This window comes from Suncus etruscus, chromosome 8, assembly GCF_024139225.1.
Source record: "Suncus etruscus isolate mSunEtr1 chromosome 8, mSunEtr1.pri.cur, whole genome shotgun sequence".
Classification (NCBI taxonomy): Eukaryota; Metazoa; Chordata; class Mammalia; order Eulipotyphla; family Soricidae; genus Suncus; species Suncus etruscus.
In genome coordinates, this window is record NC_064855.1 from 3,277,257 (window position 1) to 3,298,382 (window position 21,126).

General features: G+C 54.2%; 1 protein-coding gene across 1 annotated transcript in view; it reads left to right on the forward strand.

The window, feature by feature from the left end:
* The window catches only part of FAT3 (FAT atypical cadherin 3), a 222,837-nt gene extending 204,170 nt beyond the window's left edge, over positions 1–18,667 (forward strand). The window contains 8 exon segments of the mRNA XM_049779014.1: positions 1,733–1,890; positions 5,931–6,399; positions 9,921–10,074; positions 11,943–12,592; positions 14,138–14,251; positions 15,372–15,431; positions 16,371–16,406; positions 16,792–18,667. Coding sequence (XP_049634971.1) covers positions 1,733–1,890; positions 5,931–6,399; positions 9,921–10,074; positions 11,943–12,592; positions 14,138–14,251; positions 15,372–15,431; positions 16,371–16,406; positions 16,792–17,339 — 2,189 coding nt within the window. The 3' untranslated portion in view covers positions 17,340–18,667.
* The last annotated feature ends 2,459 nt before the right edge of the window (positions 18,668–21,126 follow it).

A 21,126-nucleotide genomic window follows, 5' to 3' on the forward strand; every position in this document is an offset into this window, starting at 1 on the left:
CCTCCCAGTAGGGTCATGGGAAATGGGGTGCCCAAGGGGATGCTCAGTTTGTGCCACCCAGCGGGGGTGGGGGGGGCAGGAGAAGACACCCCAGAACAAGCCTTCAGGACACTCATCCAGGAAGCAGCTCCTGGTAAGAGAAACTCAGAGATGGGTGTCTGGGACTTCAACCCATATGACATATTTGGACCCTATTCTGCCCTTCACTGTGCTCCTGGCTTTTGCTTATCCACTCCTCTCCACCACCTTCCTCCCAGAAAAGTCTAATTCTTGCTGCCAGTGAGACCACTGTTTACCGGACTCTGTCTTTTGGGGGGTATTTTGGGTTGGTTTTGTTTTTTAAGTAATTTTTATTGTGACCAAAGTAAATTATAAATATTTCACAGTACTATTTCAGGTACATAGTGACATTGAATCTGAGACATTTCCACTACCAGTGTTCCTCCCTCCACCCCTGTTCCCAGCATGGATCCCAAATCCACCTCCTTTGCTCCCCGAGCTGCTAGTATAAGTGGTCCCCTCTGTGTCTAGCTTGTTGTAGATTGGGTATCAATTATTCTGTTGTCATTGGCTTTGGATTTGGTGTTCAAGTCTGATCTTTTTTTTTTTTTTTTTTTTGGTTTTTGGGCCACACCCGGTGTTGCTCAGGAGTTATTCCTGGCTGTCTGCTCAGAAATAGCTCCTGGCAGGCATGGGGGACCATATGGGACACCAGGATTCGAACCAACCACCTTTGGTCCTGAATCGGCTGCTTGCAAGGCAAACGCCACTGTGCTATCTCTCCGGGCCCTTTTTCTTTTTTTTTCTACTCAATGTTCATGTGACTGTTTGGTTTTTGGAGGGGGTTTTTTGTTTTGGGGGGGGGTTTGGTCTGTTTTTAAGTCACACCTGGTGGAGCTCAGGGGTTACTCCTAGCTCTACACTCAGAAATCATTCCTGGCAGGCTCGGGGAATCATATGGGATGCTGGGGATCAAACCTGTCTCCAGTTGGCCATATGCAAGGCAAATGCTCTACGACTATTGTTTGGGCTCTGGACAAGGCTTCGGCCCCTGAAGTGTGGTGTGCTGAGTGAAGACCAGGAGCTGTGATGGAGGGGCTGTACCCTATTTGCTGTGGACCCTATTTGCTGTGGACTATTTACTGGGTCCTGACCCTGCTCTTACCAGTGGGCACCAAGGCTCTTCCTGGGTGGGGACCCAAGAAGAGCTGCCCAGCACCCATCTTTGGGCTCCCCAAGAACCAGATTTCAGCATGTGTGTCTTCCCCACAGCAGAGGTGGGCAGGTGCCAACCAAGTCACTTTCTGCCCTTCCCCTCCTAGAGAACCTTCACCTCTGCTAGGCTTCCTCAAGTTTGCTGTCACCCTGGCCCCTTTCAGCAGGGATGCAGCTTCTCAACTGGGACTTTGATTCTTAGCAGCTTCTGAGCATGTCTGCCAGAGCGGCTGTCCTGGAAGGGAGCTGAGCCTGTGTTGTTGCTGGCAGGGCTGACAAGGTTCCAGGTTGGCCTTGCTGTGACCAAGAGCCTCAGCAACTGCATAGTTAGTATGTCTCCCTCTTGGGGACAATGAGAGAACCGTGCAGAGCCACCTTTAATCAAAAACTCTTCATCCTCACCCCTTCATTGGCGTCCATGATTTCTAGTCTGTGTGCGTGAGGGAGGCTGAAGCAAGTGTGTCCCTCTCGCTTCCGAGTGGACACTTTTGGGATGTATCCTCAATGACCTTTGCAGGACACGCTTCCCTCAGTTTCGCTGGCAACAGTTACATCAAGTACCGCCTTTCCGGGAGCAGCAGAGAAGACGCCTTCCGGCTGGCATTGCGCCTCCGAACCCTGCAGAGCAACGGGGTCCTGATGTTCACGCGTGCCAACCCCTGCCTCGTCCTGAAGGTAATGGCACCATCCCTGTCCCTGCTGCTGGGGTGGGTTCCAGGTGGGCTTTACTGAAAGCATCTCCCGTCTCTCAGAGGCCAAAGCCAATGCGTGTGTGGGAATGGAGGCTCTGACCCCACTTCCTGGGGATGTTCAGCTTCCAGGTCAAGCTCTAGGGGGTTGGAGTCTCTCCCTGAGCAGCTGAGGGCACCCCTCAGAGGAGCGGTCACTCAGCATCACAATCAGCCCCGTGCAAGGCCGCCTTCTGTGCATGCCTGCCCCCCTCTCAGAACTGGTCCACTGCCTCAGGGAAGAAGCGACCTCTGGGCTAGAGAAAGTTCCAGACATCCTGCCTTGGGCCGAACAGCTCAGTCATCTGTAGATCTCACACAGCCTCAGACCTCCAAGGATCCATTTCCTTTAGCCTTGCTTTGGGTCCAGCTCTGCCTCATGCCCAGGAAAGTAACTCCTGGCAGTTCTGTGCATCCCTTGATGTCCTGTCCCAGCCCCTCATGCAAGAGGCAGCAATGCCAGGGAACTGGTCAAGCTTGTTTCCCATATGGCCTGCCTAGGACACTGCCTCTCTCTCTGTGCTCTGTGTTGCAAGTCAGCCCCTGAAGAGGTTGACTGATGGAAGGATGGAGGATGAGGCCTTTCTCTTCCAGCTCGGAGTACGCGTCTGCCACCCTGTCTAGCCAACGATTCTGAGGTGAAACGGCGGGTAAACAGCTCGCAGACAGTCAGGCTCGTGGAAATATTAGCTTTATTCGGTGGACAAGACTGAAGTCCAAAGACTCAGCCTCCGTTCCAGCAAAAAAGCCTCGAGCCTTCCACAGACCCTTGTTTTTATCCCCCAGAATCAAGTACCACCCAATGGTGGGATCAGATACCACCCAATGGTGGAAGCAGAATCAGGTACTACCCTAGGGTGGGGGCAGAATGCCAGGTCACACCCTAGGGTAGGGCACAATCACCAATCAGGTTAGGGTCAGCAACATACTAATCCCCTAAAATATTTACATACACAACACTCTGTTCCCCAAAATCCACCCCTCGGCACACCACACCTCCATGCTCTGCCCCTCTGTGCTCCCCTTCCCTTGCTCCCCCTTCCTGCTCCACCCCACTGTGCTCCCGCTCTGTGCTCCACATCTCCCAGCTCTTTGCAGCACCATCTGGCCACTTGTAGTTCATAATCAGAACTGCATTGATTTACAGAAATGACATATCCAGCGGGGCAAGCACAAGGGTTTGAGTGCCTCAGGGGTTCCAGGGCAGATTCAACGCCCCCCCCAGTGCCTCCGCGTACCCCAGGTGTGATGCTAGGAGCTTTGCTATCTGTGACAGCCAGTGTCACACACCTGTGAGCACCTCAGCTAAAAGATGTGCCAGCCCTTTCGCCAAGCACAGCCCCTGTGAGCATAGCACGGCCTCAGCTGAGTCAGTCCTTCCTAGGCAAGCATTACAGGCAGAATATGCAGAGCATGTCTGGGCTCAGAGTGCCCTGTACCCCCAAGGAAGGAACCACCATTATTCACACCACCTGAGAGAATCACATGATTCTGATGCGTGACCCCAGACATCACCACCATCCCCACAAGGAGGAAGACAGCAAAGGGAGGATGACAATATTAACACAGATTCCAAGGATACAAAATCATTCAGAAAGACATGGGAAGAAGATTAAAAAAAAAAAAAAAGATAAGGGGCCGGAGAGATAGCATGGAGGTAAGGCAGTTGCCTTACATGCAGAAGTTCATCAGTTCGAATCTGGCTTCCCATGTGGTCCCCTGTGACTGCCAGGAGCAATTACTGAGCATGGAGCCAGGAGTTTCCCCTGAGCACTGCCGGGTGTGACCCAAAAATCACAAAAAAAGAAAAAAAAGATAAAAAGACAAGGAAGGAAGGAAGGAAGAAAGGAAGGAAGGAAGGAAGGAAGGAAGGAAGGAAGGAAGGAAGGAAGGAAGGAAGGAAGGAAGGAAGGAAGGAAGGAAGGAAGGAAGGAAGGAAAAAAGACATGGGGATGTGCTAAGCACTGGAGTAAGGAAGTGGAAATGGGCAAGATGTCCAGTGACTGTTGTGGACACAGAAGTTGCCATGCTTATGTAGTGGGGGACTCTGGCTGCATGGAAGGTGGACATGAGGGCCAGAACAATGGTACAGCAGGGAAGGCTCTTTCCTCGAATGCCACTGACCTGGTTCAATCTGGGCACTTCCTCTTCTGCTCCTGGAAGCTTCCTTTTCTGCCCCTGTGTTCTGTTGGGCACCATTGTGATCTGGTCACTGCACTAGGAGGCCTGGAGAAGGATATAGGCTCCAGGGAAGTTGCTGAATTTATCTTCTTCTGAAAACTTAAATTGCATCTCAAGCCTGAGACATGATCTGGAGCTGTAGAAGTGGGAGCATGGCAGCAGATGGACTGTGACAGAGGGGTCCCCAGAGTCACATCTGATCACTTTATGATTTACCCAAAACAAACATGCGGCTGTTATCCAGGAGTTGTTTTGGAGCGAGTATCCCACATGATTCACAGAATCCCCTGGGTCATGCTGTGGAGAGAGACCAAACCAGTGAGAAAGACAAGGCCAGGCCCTCGTCAGCTTTGGTGCTCTGTGAGAAAGGAGCAGTGTCTACACTTGCACAACAGAACCGAGTCTTCTGTGTGTTGGGGCAGTCTCTAGAGACAGAAGCGCCTCTGTGCCCTTGGCTCGGCTGAGGAGGCTGAAGTACAAGACCCTGAATGGCAAAGCACTGCCAGCACACCCACCCACACTTGTGTTGTCTGGGGTACAGGCCCCAGGGCCTACAGACGGTCCTCACAGTGGCTCTGAAATCTCCGCAGATGCAGTTTGTGCAACCACGCGCTGCGGGTCGCATCCAATCACACCAGTTGGAGCATGAGGCAGGGTCCCACTGCCAAGAGTGTCGGTGGCCTTTCCGAAGCCTGTGTGTTAATGGGGTCTGGCCATGTTCAGCTCTCAAGCAGCTTGCTACACATGTGAGAGAAAGCAGAGGGGGCTGGATATGGACAACGCAGAGCCCTGTCCACTTTCTTAGCCAGTGCTGGCCTGGACCCCCTTGTTGCCATCCTGTGCCCGATTCTGGGCAGGGGTCTCTGCAGTAGGGCCTAAACCTTCTCCCAGGACTTAGAGCTCTTGGGGGGGAGTGGACTGCATGGGCCAAATGGGCCCCGGGACTAGAGTACTGGAGTATGCGTGGTGTGAACCCATCTGGGAGTCTGTATGGATGTGAGCCCCATGTCTGGGGTGTGTGGGTGTGTGAGGCCCATGTCTGCGATGGGTGTGAGTCCCCATGTTTGTGGTGTGTAGGAGTGTGAGCCCCATGTCTGGTGTGGGTGTGAACCCCATGTCTGAAGTATGTGTGGGTATGAACCCCATGTCCGTGTGGTGTGTGTGTGTGTGTGTGTGTGTGTGTGTGTGTGTGTGTGTGTGTGTGTGTGTGTGAGAGAGAGAGAGAGAGCTCCATGTTTGTGGATATATATGGTGTATGGCTGTGAACCCATTGTCGGAGGTACCATGCTCCAGCAGTGGCCAGCCCCTGAGAATCTCACAGGAGGAGCACTGCAACAGCATAAGGAGCTGCAGAAAGAAGGAACAGAGAGCATGAGGGCCTCACCAGAGGGCTGTCTAGTGTGGGCAGTTGGGAACCAAAGCATGCTCTCTGTGGCCATTTCTACTCACACAGGGGGGTAGGGGCCCCTCTGCGTGCCCCTTTAGTATTGGGCTATCCCTTAAACACCCCCAAGAGAGAACTGAGTGAGCTCTGATGTCCTGGGCCCCTAGCACAGTCTTGGCACCAATATTGTCACCTTGGAGGCCTTGTTGGCCTGTGTGGCACTGCGGCTCAGCACGGGAGAGCTGCAGAGCAAAAAGGCTGCACAGGGCAAGCTGTGTTTCTGCCGCAGGAAGCTTGGTGAAGCCGGTGCAGAAGCTTCCAGTCAGGCGGGTTCATGCAGGGGCCCAGACTCTGGGGAAGGCCTGGGTTGTGGGGACAAGCAAGGGAGACGGAGGCATTCGAGTTCCACGTGTCATCAACAGATCGTGGACAGCCGACTGTGGTTCCAGCTGGACTGCGGTGCAGGCCCTGGCATCCTGGGCATCTCTGGCCGTGCCGTCAACGACGGGAGCTGGCACTCAGTCTTCCTAGAGCTCAATCGCAATGTCACCAGCCTGTCCCTGGACGACAGCTACGTGGAGCGCCGTCGCGCCCCCCTCTACTTCCAGACCCTGAGTGCCGAGAGCGCCATCTACTTCGGGGCCCTGGTGCAGGCCGACCCAGCCCACAGCCTGGCCGAGGCTCACAGCACGCAGGTGCTGAGCGGTTTCCAGGGCTGTCTGGACGCGGTGGTGCTCAATGGCCACGAGCTGCCCCTGCAAAACAAGCGCAGCAGCTTCGCGGAGGTGGTGGGCCTGACCGAACTCAAGCTGGGCTGTGTGCTCTACCCCGACGCCTGTGCCCGTGGCCCCTGCCAGCACGGGGGCAGCTGCAGTGGCCTACCTTCTGGGGGTGAGTGCTCCCTGGTTTCCAGGGGTGTGTTCCCTACCATGCGGGGGTGAGTGCTCCTGCCAGATGGGGGTCCTGCCTTCTAGCGTGAGTGCTACCAGGTGGGTGTCCTGCTTTCTAGAGCGAGTGTTCCCTGTCACACAGAAATGCATGCTCTCTGCCTTCCAGGGATGAATGCTCCCTGTTAGAAGGGGCAGTCCTGGGCTTGATGGCTGGAACCAGAGAGTGGAGGCCATTGGCTGTCAAGGGCTCTTCTAAGGAGATTTAAGTTACCGGAGTCCACTCCTCAGGGAAGGCTGGTCCAGGAACTCACCACTGTGGGTGTTTCGGACCCAGGAAACTTGCCCAATGACCCACCAGCTTTTATCCTTGGCAAAGTGCTTAGTCCCCTGAGCACAGCCTTGGGACAACCCCCAACAGGACAGAATAGGAGTTCCAGGGCATGATAGCAGGAGGGAGAAAGGGAAGACATGAGCTTAGCTGCCCAAGACTGAACGAGGCCTGCGTCACTCCAAAAGCGCTCTCCTTAGTGTTCTGCCTCGCTGTCACCAAAGGCACGGGGTCACATCAAGTATCCCAGGGCACCTGGGCCTCACATCCTCATGGCACCAGGACTGCACACATCACCCACAGCTCAGCAGCAGTGCTGATGGGGCTGGCTCAGGGGCAGTCCTGGCTGTACAATGGCTCTTCTGTCCTATCTATACTTAGTGTCAGGGGACAATCTGCTCTCAGTGGGGCTAGTTTTGGAGGGTTTAGGTCCAAAGATGAGCAGAACAGAGACTTGCAGGGAATGCCCCTGTGCTTCCCCTCAGCCAATTCTGCCTGTCCAGTTAATTATGGTGCACAGTCTTGCTCCGAGCAAGAGAAAGGCTATTCCACTCCAGGTCGGTCTCCAGGGCCCAGAGCCTTGCTTGGGAACTAGAATCATATATGAATATACACACCTTATTTTTTTTTTTAATGGACTGCAGCCGGAGAAGCAAAGGCCCTTTACTTGCATCTGAACACTGGTGAGGTCACTGCCCTTCTCAGAATTCTGGGATCGGTAAAAAGTGGCTCCTGCTACTTCCTGTGTGTGTTTGGGCAGCTCACCCTATTGAAGCTTCTTGCCCTCTTTCCTGAAATAACCTAAGCTTGGCTTGTTGGCAGATTAAAAGAAAAAATGCGCAAAAAGGCCTTAGTCCCTTTCCTGCAGATCTGTTGTTGTTCTAGCTAATGATTTCTTTTTTTAGATTCTGCACCGGCCCAGAAAAAAATATTAATCTCTCCAGGGCTGCAGAGACAGTTCTGAGAACTGGAGCATAGGCTGTGCCTGCAGGAGTCCCGCTTCTAGCCCAGCCCCTCGCCGGAGCATCCTCTTAACCCCATTCAAACACCAGACTGTGGCCAGATAGCATCAGGAGCAAATCTTTTTTGTAGGATTTTCAGATTAATCAGCTGACTTCTCCCCTATACATGTGCACAAGTGCTCCAATCCTTTCAGTGATCAAACAGTGCCAGGAGCCTTGGCACCCCTGCCCTTTGTGTCCCATAGCAGCATAAGATGGCACCAGGAACATCAGGACTGGACTGTGTTCTTTCATCATCAAAATGTGATTTGGCACCAGTAATTTAGTCTAGTGCTAGGCCATTGCCCTGTGTGGTCTCAGCTCCCTGGAATTGTGGGGAGTACGGGGGAGCCCCACCTACAAGAACACCAGTCTTGAAGTAAGATCCGAAACGTGGAAGCTTGGGTTCATACTCAGTCACAGGCCAGTGTGTCCTTGAGCCAGCCGCTGACTTGGGCCATATCCCACCCCTCAAAAAACTGAGATGGTATTTGAACCTTTTTGTTTTCCTTGCCCTATTTGATCTTTCAGAGAACGACTGAAAGTGACTTTAAAGCACTAAGGCATTAAATCACTTTGTCTCACGATGGCGGGCTTGTTTATAAGAAAAAAATATTAATAATGGGACCCAAGCCAGGATAATGAGATCATAAATAATACCTGGTGAGATCAGGTCGATTTGGGTCCACAAGCATCTTTTGTGGGGACTACAATAGGTACCACTCTGGTCGCATTAAAAAGCAAGCGGGGGGGGGGGGACGGCAAGGTGGCGCTAGAGGTAAGGTGTCTGCCTTGCAAGCGCTAGCCAAGGAAAGGACCACGGTTCGATCCCCCGGCATCCCATATGGTCCCCCCAAGCCAGGGGCAATTTCTGAGCGCGCAGCCAGGAGTAACCCCTGAGCATCAAAAGGGTGTGGCCCGAAAAAAAAAAAAAAAGCAAGCAGGGTCCAGAGACAGAGCCCAGAGCAGTGCCCCAGGCATGCCACCGAGGAAGTGCCCAGACCCTGGCAGGACAGCAGCACTGTCCACATCAAGCACGGTGGCTAAGAACCTTCTAAGAGTGTGGCAAAACCCTGCGTGTGCTTCCTTCCATCCCAGGGAATGTTGCTGCATCTAGGCCTGAGCTGCACTCTGGCTCCCTCTCCTCTCAGGCCAGTTGGAGCCAGGACCCATGCTGCAGAGAGCTAGTGGGGTTTCTGGGCATAGTGGGATGGGGTGCCTCTTCCTGCCCACCCATCCTACCTGGGTCTGTGCCCCTCCACATTAGCAGAAACCTGTGGCTTTTCCAAGACTAGCAGGGCATCCAGGTCATTGGGACTTACCTGTGGGAAGGACTCCCAAGTGGTGCTCAGAGACCTCGGGGCCAACCAGGCAGCTGGGTCAGCTGCTGGCAGGTCAGGGACCTTTGGAGCAGCAACAGGTCATGCTGGAGGCCGTGTGGTACCGGGAGCGAGCAGGATCAGCCACAGGCAGGACACAACTGTCAGGCACTCGGGCCCTCTAGAGCACATCCATGGCAAGCAGAGTCCCACAATATCCAGTTTGATTACTGGGGGACACCTGCCCGTCCTACAGAGCCTGGAGGAATGAGGGACAGGTGTCACCCAGTGTGGTTCTGCAGCACTTGTGTCTCTCTCTGTCTCTCTCTGTCTGTCTCTTTCTGTCTCTGTCTCTCTCTGCCTTTCTATCTCTTTCTGTCTCTGCCTCTTCTGTCTCTCTGTCTCTTACTATCTCTGTCTTTCTCTGTCTCTCTGTCTCTTTCTATCTCTCTCTGCCTTTCTATTTCTTTCTGTCTCTCTATCTCTCTCTGTCTCCTTCTGTCTGTCTGTCTGTCTCTGTCTTTCTCTGTCTCCTCTGTCTCTTTCTGTCTCTGTCTTTCTCTGTCTCCTTCTGTTCTTTCTGTTTCTCTCTCTTTCTGTTTCTCTCTCTTTCTGTCTCTCTCTGCCTTTCTATCTCTATCTCTTTCTGTCTCTCTTTATCTGCCTGTCTCTGTCTCTTTCTGTCTCTGTCTCTCTCTGTCGCTGTCTCTTTCTCTGTCTCTTTCTGTCTCTCTCTGCCTTTCTGTCTCTTTCTGTCTCTGTGTCTGTCTCTGTCTCTTTCTGTCTCTCTACCTCTCTGTCTCTGTCTCTCTCTATCTCTGTCTGTCTGTCTGTCTGTCTCTGTCTCTCTCTCTCTGTCTCTGTCTCTCTCCAGGCTACCAGTGTGCCTGCCTGTCCCAGTTCACCGGGAGCAATTGCGAGTCGGAAATCACGGCCTGCTTCCCCAACCCCTGCCGCAACGGAGGCTCCTGTGACACCTCAGGGAACTCGTACAGCTGCAGCTGCCGGGCCGGCCTCACGGGAGCCACGTGAGTGAGGGCCACTGCGCTGGGCCAAAGAGTCTGTGGATGAGAGAGAGATGCGAGGCATCTGAGGAAGAGAGTCAGTGAGTGAGGGGCAGGAGCCCCTTTCTGCGAGGAAGTCAGTGGCTGAGTGTGTGGGGACTGTGCTGGGCCCCTCCTCATACTGCTGCTGGTTCAGAGCCATCAAGAGGCAATGTAGGGGGCTGTCCGGGTAGACGGCACCTCCCCTGAGAAGGCTCCCGTGGAGCCTGTGCCAGCAGACCTTCCTGGTGGGGGGCCCCAGAGCCATTCCCAGCTTCCCAGGCAAACCTTATGTTCCAGGCTTTTAATAGAATCCCTCCATCGCCTGTCATTAGAAGAGCAATTTTTCCAAACATAGTTCCTCCGAGCACTTCTTCTATTTCCAGCAAATTCTGAACACACCTGCTGTTGCGTTTCCTAACTTCTAGAAAGCTGGGTTTCCCGCCAAGACGTGACGGAAAGAGCAGTGAGGTGGGCTGAGTGAGAGGGAAGGCCTGGATTCTGCTCAGAGCTTAGTTCTCTCTCCCGTCCTTTATGGTTTCAGAAGTGTCTGTGTGATATTCTAATCACAGACCAGTCTTACGCATTCATTAGAGGAAGTCTCCAGAGGATTTGCCCAGGAAATACTTAGCTCACTTTAAATAGTTGGGAGTAATTTAAAGTCATAAAGCTGCATTTATTCTTAAATACTCCTTGATTCTGACTAATTTTCGTTTGACCTGGCCTCAATCTATTCAAATTAGGGACGTCTGAGTAGAGTTTCAAAGGTGGATTGTGGAAAATATAGGTGATTGAGACTTTTCAATGAAAAAGAGCGAAACAATTGTGTGGGTAGAAGTAAAAGAGGGAGGAAAAGGTTCTAGGGGTTAAACTCCAAGAATCAGACCTCAGTGTTTGCCGCATAATGGATCCCAGCTTTAAGAAGAGTGGATTATTTATTAGAATCCTTTCATCCTCCTCACCATATTAGCATTAGCCATCTGCAGGGCAGACTCTGGAAGAGGCGTAGCAATGTGTCTGCACTCCACCCCAGAATGCCTTTACCTCAACCCTACAAGAGAGACCCACCAGGTGAAAACATCAGAAACAAAGAGTTTCCCCTTCCTTGTAAGAGTCCATGTCTTTGGACCCAAGAAGCCAGACTGTGGGGGAGGAAAGGGGCAGACTGGTGTAAGGCTATTTCTGGTCTTTATTTCTCTCTTCATCATCATGGCCCAGATGTTTCGCTCTGGAAGCCCAGGCGTATTTGATTATGGTCCTAGGCTGGCATCAATTCCTGCCGTGGGTCTTTAACAAAACATGAGATGGAATGCATGTCGCTTCTCAAATGATAAGGTGTTAGATTCTGAAATGCACATGTGCCAGTAGGTTTGTAGACTCAACAACTTTGTAGAGGCCCCTAAAGAAGCACTTTCGTGTGGGATGGAGACTCTGGCCTCCACCTCCATTACAGACACCATCTTCACCATCTTGTTTGTTGGTCTTTTGGTTTGGGTCACACTCAGCAGCGCTCAGGTCAGGGGTTACTCCTGGCTCTGCGCTCAGAAATCACTCCTGGCAGTGTCAGGGACCATATGGGATGCCAAGAATCGAACCCTGGTCCGTCTGGGGTTGGCCTCAAGCAAGGCAAATGCCCTATTGCTATGCTACGGCTCCAGACACACACACACCGTCTTATACACTCACCCTCTGCCATGTACATACCGTCTCCCACACTCGCACTACCTCCTACCATCTTTCACACTCATGGCACCTCACACCATCTTCCCACCCACTTCCACATGCACCGTTGGCCCCTGATTCTGGGCTCCCCTCTGCGTGGAGACGCTGATGGCCTTGTGTCCTGTGCACAGATGTGAGGAAGATGTGGACGAGTGTGCGCGCGAGGAGTGTGAGAACGGGGGAGCCTGCGTGAACGTCTTTGGGTCCTTCGTGTGCAACTGCACGCATGGCTTCGTGGGCCCACGCTGCGCGCTGCGGCCAGTGCTGGTGCCCGACATCCAGGCGGGCCCGGCCTACGTGGGCAAGGAGGAGCTGGTGGGCATCGCAGCCGTGCTGCTGGTACTACTGGTGTTGGTGGCACTGTTCGCTGCCCTGCGCAGAAAGGTCTTCCACCCTCACTACTCCCGCAACGATGCCACGCTGGTTCGAGATCCCGCAGCTGCTGCACTGCTGCGCAAGAGCAACGGTGGCCCCTTCCGTGGCCTGCGGGCCCCACGCAATGTCTACCAGGAAGTGGGGCCCCCCCAGGTCCCCGTCCGCCCCATGGCCTACACTCCCTGCTTCCAGAGCGATTCTCGAGGCCACCTGGACAAGCTGGCAGCCGAGGCCTTGGGGGCCGAGCACCAGGAGATGACCACCTTCCACCCAGAGTCCCCTCGCATCCTCCCTGCCCGCCGTGGCGTGGCCATCTGCAGTGTGGCCCCCAACCTACCCACTGTGTCACCCTGCCGCTCAGACTGCGACTCCATCCGCAAGAACGGCTGGGACAGCGGCCCTGAAAGTGAGTACTCCCTGGACAGTGCTCACGCGGGCACTGTGGGAGTTTCTGTCCTCCCTCCCAACAGACAATCAGTCCCGAGTCCACCCCCACCAGTCTACCAGTACTGAGGCCTCTGTAGCAACATCTGTCCCCTGCTCCCATGGCAGAGTCAGTTGACTCGGGCACCATCTCTTGGGCTAGGTCTCATTTTTTTATTTGTTTTTTGTTTTTTAGTTTTTGGGCCACATCCAGTGATGTTCAGGGGTTACTCTTGGCTCTGTGCTCAGAAATTGCTCCTGGCTTGAGGGACCCTATGGGACATCCAGGATCAAATCGTTATCCATCCTAGATCAGCAGCGTGCAAGGCAAACGCCCTAACGCTGCACCACCGCTCCGGCTCTAGGCCTCATTTTACTGGTAACTTAAGATGTGGTGTTTAGGGGTGTTATTTTTTTTTTAAACTTGATTGATCAATTGATTAGTTTTTGGGCCACACATGGTGGCGCTCAAGGGTTATTCTGGCTCTGCACTCAGAAATCACCCTTGGCAGGCTGGGGGACCATATGAGATGCCAGGAATTGAACCGGGTCCTTCCCGGGTCAGCCGCATGCAAGGCAAACTCCCTACCACTGTGTTATCTCTCCCGCCCCTTTTTTTTTGTTTTTGTTTTTTTATAATATTTGCCTTTAAAAATAAAGCCAGCATCCCCAAAAAATAATGTAGTGCTGCCCTCTAGTAGGGCACGCCAGGAATGACACACTCCCCAAGAGAGAATTTGGGGAGAATATATTCGTGCCTGTGAAATATTTGTGCCTATGTCTTTCTTCTTCATTTTTGGACCACACTCATCCGTGCTCAGGTCTTACTTCTGACTCTGCACTCAGGGATCCCACTCCTGGTGGGACTCAGGACCACATGGGGTGCCGGGATCAAACCCAGGCCAGCCGCATACAAAGCAAAATGCCCTGCACTGTAGCCCTGCACTGCCCCCTCTGTGATGGCCCCTGCCCAACCCATTCTGGTGTAACATTCATCCACAGTCCACACCGTATGACTGTTAACTCAACTCTGGGAGTCAGAGCCCAGCTCAGCCCCCTCCGCCAGCCAAAACCCTGGAGGGAAGCAAGTGGGCTGTCCTGAGCGAAATGCCTGGCATGACCTCTCCTCACACTCACGGATTTGGCAGACCTGACCCGCAGCAACACACAGACAGCAAACAACACACAGCAAACAAATCCGCCCCACAGGCCAGGACACAGGCAGCAGGGCCCTCTTTATCTGTCTGTGTCTGTGTCTGTGTCTCTGTCTCTATATCTGTTTCTCTCTGTATCTCTGTGTCTTTGTCTCTGTGTCTCTTTGTTCTCTGTCTCTCTATCTGTCTATCTGTCTTTCTCTCTCTGTCTCTGTCTATCTCCCAGGCTGTACATGCAGACAAAGTGGCTGAGAATGCGGGAATGATGTCCTTCACCCTCAAGGTCCGGGGAGGCTGGGCCAGGCACACAAGCACACCGACATCAGAGCCCTCTCTTTCTCTCTTCCCCTCTCCACCACCGGCTGTGCACGCAGACAAGGCGGCTGAAGATGCTGGGGAGGTGACATGTCTGACGGGCAGCACTAAAGGCAGTGGCTCCGAGGTGCAGTCTCTCAGCTCCTTCCAGTCGGACTCCGGGGATGACAATGGTGAGTGCTCCTGGGGGTGGGGTCCCCAGCTTGGGCTCCTCAGATGAGCCATGCTCAGTTTCATCCCACCCCTCCATGCCTCCGTCCCGAGTCTGCCTGATGTGCTCCATGTGGGGCCCCGCTCAGTGGCAGAGGAACCTGCAAACTTGGGTCTACTCGACTCTGCTTTCATTTCTGTCTTGGGTGACTTGGAAGTGAGGCTCCTTCCTCGATGCCCACCTTCACGCCTCCTTCCTTCCAGGTAGCCTCAGGCCTTGAATGAAAGGCCTCTGGGTGCTGAGCCGGTCCTTGGCTCTCTTGGGTGAAAGAATCCAGCTGCGATCCTCAGTGTCACCGCACCTAGAGCCAGTGGAAACATTGCTTGGTGCATGTTGAGGGCCTCGTGAGGGTCCTACACCCCCTCTCGGGGCTGGGGTGCAGGCAGCAGTGATATGGCCTGGGTCCTGAGCTGATGGAGCAGCAATGGGAGGGCAAGTCAGTCTTAAGTGTTGGGGAGCAGCTCATGGGCATGTCTTCCTGGGCACGACTGCCTGACCCACACTGGAGTGAGCTATGAGGGGCAAATCTTGCTGAGTTTTTCCCAGCTCTTTGTGCTTTACAGAGGTCCCAGAAAGAGAGAAATCCTGGCCCCCTCTGGTGGAGGTGCGGGTGGGCTGTATGTGCTTTTACTGCACCTCCAAGCATCCTGGTTGCTCTAAAAGCAAGGCTGGAGTCTGCCCTGTCCACTCCAGACTTGTCTTCCAGTGCCCACCCCACCCTGGCAGTCTTGGCAAATCATAGCGGGGGCCCTGCTCCAAGTTGCAGGCATGCCATCAGACCCAGCGGGAGGGGGTCAGTCCCTGTACTGATCCATGCCTGGCCAGAACATCAGCATGTTCCCATCTCGATTGACTGTGGAGTCAAGCTCATCTGCTGGGGGAGGAGCCACCAGGGAATGGGCAGCCTGAAGTGCCACCACTAGGACACAGACCTGAGCTAGGACACAGACCTCTGGCATGAGAGGTCTGGGTACCCCAGAGTGCCTGCAGGGCTGTGTGCAAGTCGGGGAGCTGAGAGAGCCATGCCGAGCATCACTGACCGCCTCCTTCTCCCCCCCCCCACCCTCTTTTCCACCCACAAGCATCCATAGTGACTGTCATTCAGCTTGTCAACAATGTCGTTGACTCAATAGAGAATGAAGGTACTTGCTTGTTTCCTCATCTTCTCTGTCTGGGTGAAGGACTGTCCTTTGGGAAGTGCTCATCTGGGGAGTAGGGACGCACTTTATGTGTGAGGCCCAGGATTAGGGCTCAAGTCCCACCACTGAAAGCACTGGCAGGGATCTTGACTCAGTCTATGATTTCAAAGGGGATGTTGGGTGTTTCTAGTGGGTCAGATTCTAGTTTGCAGCCGCACCGAGCAGTATTCAGGGGTCACTTCAAGATGCCACGGGGCAAACCTGGGTTTGTGTCCAGCTCATATCAACACTCCAAGCTCTCCCTGGCTCCTGGATCTGAGAGATTCGTGTTTCCAAAGTGAAGACATTCGTATTATTTCTTTTCCATCTGTGGGTCCTCTCTGAGGACCCTTTAAGAGCAGCCTGTGAAAGGGGGAGCTCTAATTGGCCCCCACTGTCCAATGGGATCCCCTAGCCTCTGGGGCAGGGACCCACATGGCATCCACCATCCTGGGGTACTCCCCAACTCCTACATGGCCCAGACAGGGGCTGCTCCTCTTGCGGAAGTAGACTTAGTGGCCAGCTGCAGTCAAGACTAGGTCCCAGGGGCCGGAGAGATAGCATGGAGGTAAGGCGTTTGCCTCTCATGCAGGAGGTCATCGGTTCGAATCCCGGCGTCCCATATATGGTCCTCCCGTGCCTGCCAGGAGCAATTTCTGAGCCTGGAGCCAGGAATAACCCCTGAGCACTGCCGGGTGTGACCCAAAAACCACAAAAAAAAAAAAAAAAAAAAAAAAAGACTAGGTCCCAGTCCCCACAGCACCCTCAGATAGTGGGTGGGGTCACTCAGTCCTTACAGGACAGGCCTCAGGACGGGGGTGGGGGGGGCAGGTGTCCAGGTGCATGCAGTCTCCCGTCTTGCCCTGTCTGGCTCCTGCCTCACTCTTGCTTGTGTTTGAACAGTGTCTGTCATGGACCCAGGCCAGAACTACAACCGAGGTGACCACTGCCCAGCAGTGCCCACGCCCTCCTCCCTGAGCTGCCAGCTTCCTCCTCCTCCTCCCTCTTGTCCTCCCTCTGATCCTCTTTGGTCTGAGTCTGCATGTTCCAGAGCTGTTCCTGGGGGATCGAGGGAACCCCACATCCCTCCCCTCTGCTTCGTGCTCCCTGGAGGTGTTCCTGCCTGCTCTGTCCTCTGGGGCATGTGTCTCTACCAGCATGTGCCTGCTGGTCACTGCACGTGGGTGGACAGAACGTGGGGTTTGCACGTACTGCAGGGCTCCGAGGCCCACTCTGGTCCTGCCTGCCTGCCCGGCCCACGCGTGTTTCTTTCCCCGGGGAGGCTGCAGCAGCGAAGGGTGACACGGAGGCCTTTTGCCCACAGCCTATCACTGGGACACGTCGGACTGGATGCCAGGGGCACGCCTGTCGGACATCGAGGAGGTGCCCCACTACGAGGGCCCGGACACAGGGCCTGGGTCAGGGAGCACGCGGGAGTTGGAGAGCGACTACTACCTCGGTGGCTACGACGTGGACAGCGAGTGCCCACCGCCACCCGATGACCATTTCCTGAGCCGGGACCAGCTGCCCCCTCCGCTGCCCGAGGACTTCCCGGAGCAGTACGAAGCCCCACTGAGCGGCAGCCTGAGCCCCGGCCGCCGGCACAGAGCCCACTTCCACCCCAGCCAGTACCTGCCACCCCATGCCTTCCCCCACGACCCCAGTCCCTCCGGCCCAGCCCGGGCCCCCTGCGACTTCAGTACTTTCACCATGCCTGTGGGCCCAGCCTCTGAGTCCGGGCGGGTCACAGACAGTTGCAGAGGCTCTTCTCCGCCCCACGAGTCCCTGGACTGCAGTACTGATGGGGCAGAGCTGGGCGGGGTCCACCTGCACACCCCCTTTCTGGAGGTGCAGCACCAAACCCAGGTGTAGGACCAGCCTCCACGGACAGACAGGGAGACGGACAGACGGCGGAACAGGCACTGGCTGGGCTGGCCAGTGGGGAGCCGGGACACGGAGGGGTGCAGTCGGGGCCAGACCTAGCTTCTGAGTTGCCCGCACACCCAGCAGGGTGGCCCGCCCTTGACCAGCACACAGGCACCAAGGTTCAGGTGAACAGCAGGCCCCCCAGGTCACAGGTCCTGCTGGCTGTGTTCAGGGGCTCCTAGGGGGGTCGCTGCAGCGTCGGGGAGGGGGGATGGAAGGGAAGGAAGTAGTTGTATGGATGCAAACTAGTCTCGTAGGCAAAAGGAAAGCAAAACGCGGTAGTGGGTAAGGAAGAAAATGGGCTGAAGCCATTAAAAGCAACTTTTAAAGAACAAAGCTGCCCGTTCTCCAACTATGAAACGAGGCCTGGAGAAAAGGCATAGTATGCTCAGTTATTTCTGTTTGCTTCTGTCAGGCATCCACTGTCTCCTAGCCAGGTTTTCTGATGTCTGAGGAAAGTGTCAGTGCAGAGCAATAGAGTCAGGTTTCAGTTGGTGCATGGGAGGCTGGTTAACGGATGTGTAAATGCAAGAAGTGACTCATTTGTGTCTCTTTCCCAGCAAACATGCCAGGCTCTTCACAGAGTCCTAGCACGGCTCCAGAAATGGGTCTTTGTTCTGAGAATCAGCATCGGGGAAGGAAAAGGGGAAGGGTCACTCTAAGTACATTGTTCTGTTGAACAGCTATTAGAGCGTAATCAGTATTCGCAGATCTCAGGGGGTGGGAGACAGAAAAGACTCTTCCAGAGTTTCCACCCAGATCATCACACTTCCTGACACCATGGATCAAAAGTGCGTGTCATTCCGAGTCGGCAGCGTCCTGGCTCCACGCCAGGTGGACAGTCCCTGCGTTGAGGGGGCCCAGCCTGGCTGCGCCGCACTCAGATGGGCACGTAGGTGCTCTACCCTCAGCCCTGGTCGGGAAACACCAAACGCCACCGTTCACTCCAGCTGTTAACTTTGCTTTGGTACTGCCGTTTCTATTTCCTAAGAGCAAGACTGCTTTTTTTTTTAATGCAGTATTTTGTTAGAATTTTCCAGAACTAAACGACTCCTGCAGCAGTGTGGAATGTTTGGTTCTGCTCGGGGGGCCTCTCCTGGCACTTGTGGGTTTGTTTCAGCCGCACTTGTTTTCAGTTCCCTGAGCTGACAGAAGGCTTGGGAACTGAGAGACGCCCAGCAAGAGGAGGAGTGTGACGTGGGGTGTTGGGCAGCGACGGCCAACGCCATGCGTGAGATGACAGGAATGCGCGTTTGCACATCTGCTTGGCAGTGGCGTTCTGTCTGCTCAGACTCTCCCCTTGTTCCTGCATCTTCGATTCATGTCTCTGGGGGTTGATGTTCCTGAAGATCAGTGTTAGTAGGCTTCCAGATGCTCACACACACACATATGGACATCACACGCACACACACACCACTGGTCTCTGCGGTGAAGGATGCTTCACCTCCAGGGGCTGGGGAGGCTGAGCCAGGCGCACAGGCACACAGACAGCAGGACCCTATCTCTCTCTTTCTCGCTCACTCGGTCACTTTCTTGCTCTCTCACTCTCTCTCACTCGCTTAGACCCCTCATGGAAGCTTGCCTACACTGTGGTCTTAAAATAAATGAACCTCACTCAGGCTGCTTTTGAGAAAAGGCATCTTCAGTCGTTTCCTTACACGAGAAGCACATTTGCAAGAGTCTGGGAGACAATGGTGAGTCCGCAGCCACCTCGACCCACTGCCTCCCTTTCAGAAAGTAACGCAGGCTGTCCAAGCCAAGCCACCCTCTGTCCCACCCACGACACATTAAGCCGGGAGTGGGGCTGCTCACAGCTTGTCCTCGGGGAGACAGAAACCTCTCCTGACCTATGCAAACCCAGCCTCCGGGTCGTGTTCTGCCCTCTCAGGCTGTTGCAGCCACCGCACCCTCCCGCATCCCCAGCTCACAAACACACACACATATATACCCATGCACAGGCTTCTCTGTGCAACCACTGCCTTTAGACATAAGATGCTTTCACTCTGTGGAAAATCAGATTTTTGCAGTGGGCTACAAAGTTATGTTCCGTCAAGCCATGATGCAGCAAAGTGGGGTGTCCACCATGTCGGAGAGCCAACGTGAAGGGAGAAGAGAGTGGCTGACTGGGCTCTGAAACCATCTATTTGTCCATCCACTACAGTGCAGCACCCACTCCCGTGGGATCCAACTGTTACCGCTGCACCATGGGGTGCCCACCCACCATTCCTGCTCTGGAACATGCTAGAAGCAAGGCCGTGTGGAGAAACCTTACTAGCTTCGTATCTTCGCAGTCCCCACTCCGCTGCTCAGGAAGGGAGTAAAAGATGCCACCCATTCCACAAATGTTCGTGGAATCTCTGCTTTTGCCAAATGAAGATTTTCTAAAATGGGGCCGGAGTGATGGTTGCAGAATCGAACTCAGGCCAGTCACTGGGTCCACTTGCGTTTGGATAGGATTTGCTGTTGGGGATGTTTTTGTTTGGCTGTTTGTTTCCCCACCAGTCTTGTGTTTTACTCCTACCTCCTTCATCATGCCAAGCCACATGGGAGCCAGTTGGGCCAACTGGTGAATCTCCCTGCCTGGCCCCTTGTGCCTCTAGGGGAGCTGGCTTACAGCCCATGGCGGGCACCTTCCTGGGCATGCACCTTTCTGGGGGTGCATGGGTCTGGGAAATACAGCAGAACTGCCGATGTCCATTGTACGTGTGCAGAACAGTGGCTGTTAAGACAAACACAATCGCTGCTTTATATCCCCATTCTTCTGCAAGTGTTTTACTGCTGAGTTCTGTCTGTCCACTCCCATGGTTCATGTTCTGCCGGGCTGTGAATGCCTTTGAGAGGCTCAGGAACCAGCAGGTGAAGTTGGGGAACCTGCGACAGCCTGCAGGGGCCCCGATGTTCCTTCCTGGACCTCTTTTGGAATCACCCTCAGGAACCACCCACACGAAGACACGCACGCCTTTTGGCAAATCCCTCTCTCTTCCTGCCCAGCACCCTACCTCCTCACCGGTTATCTTCATTGTTGAAGTTGGGAGTAGAGAAAGACCACCTCACTGAAGACGCAATGTGAAATGTCTGAGGGAGGTGGCCGGTCAGCCCACCGCAAGTGACAGAGGGGTCAGCTCACACTCAGCTCTAGGAGTAACTTCCAGACCAGGCAATGGAGGGGGAAAAGGTGCCTGGTCAGCCTCATCCCTTGGGTGGTCTGTGAGAAGGTAGATCAGCATCCTGGCCAGGTCAGTCCTGTGGAGGCACGGGGGCACCGTTCGTTCTGTCCAAGTCTGCACGTTCCTGCCACAACCGAGGCTCACGTTTCTGTGGTGAGGCATTGGCTCCCAAGAAGCCCACGGGCTATCTCCAAGGGGGAAAAGCAATCGTTTCTCCTCTCACTAATGAAAGCAATAATGATAAGTGTGCCCTAGTTCGCAGTCGCCATAATTAGTCTTCCAGTGTGGGGCGGCCTTGGAGGGTCATTGTCGTCTGTTGTGTGGCACGTTCGTGGCCCGTGAGCGTTTGCTGCGACTCACCACCACGAAACATTCGTGAGTCATGCCCCTGGGGATGTGACATGTGTGTCTGGGACATGAAGCAGCTCTTTCTCAGCTGTTTCATCAATATGCCTGAGCAAACAGCTGTTTGTGAAAGATGGATGTTCTGGTATGTAAAATGTTGATGAGATTGTACATAATGGCTTCCATGTTCCAGACTTTTCTAGATGCTGTACGCGATGCCT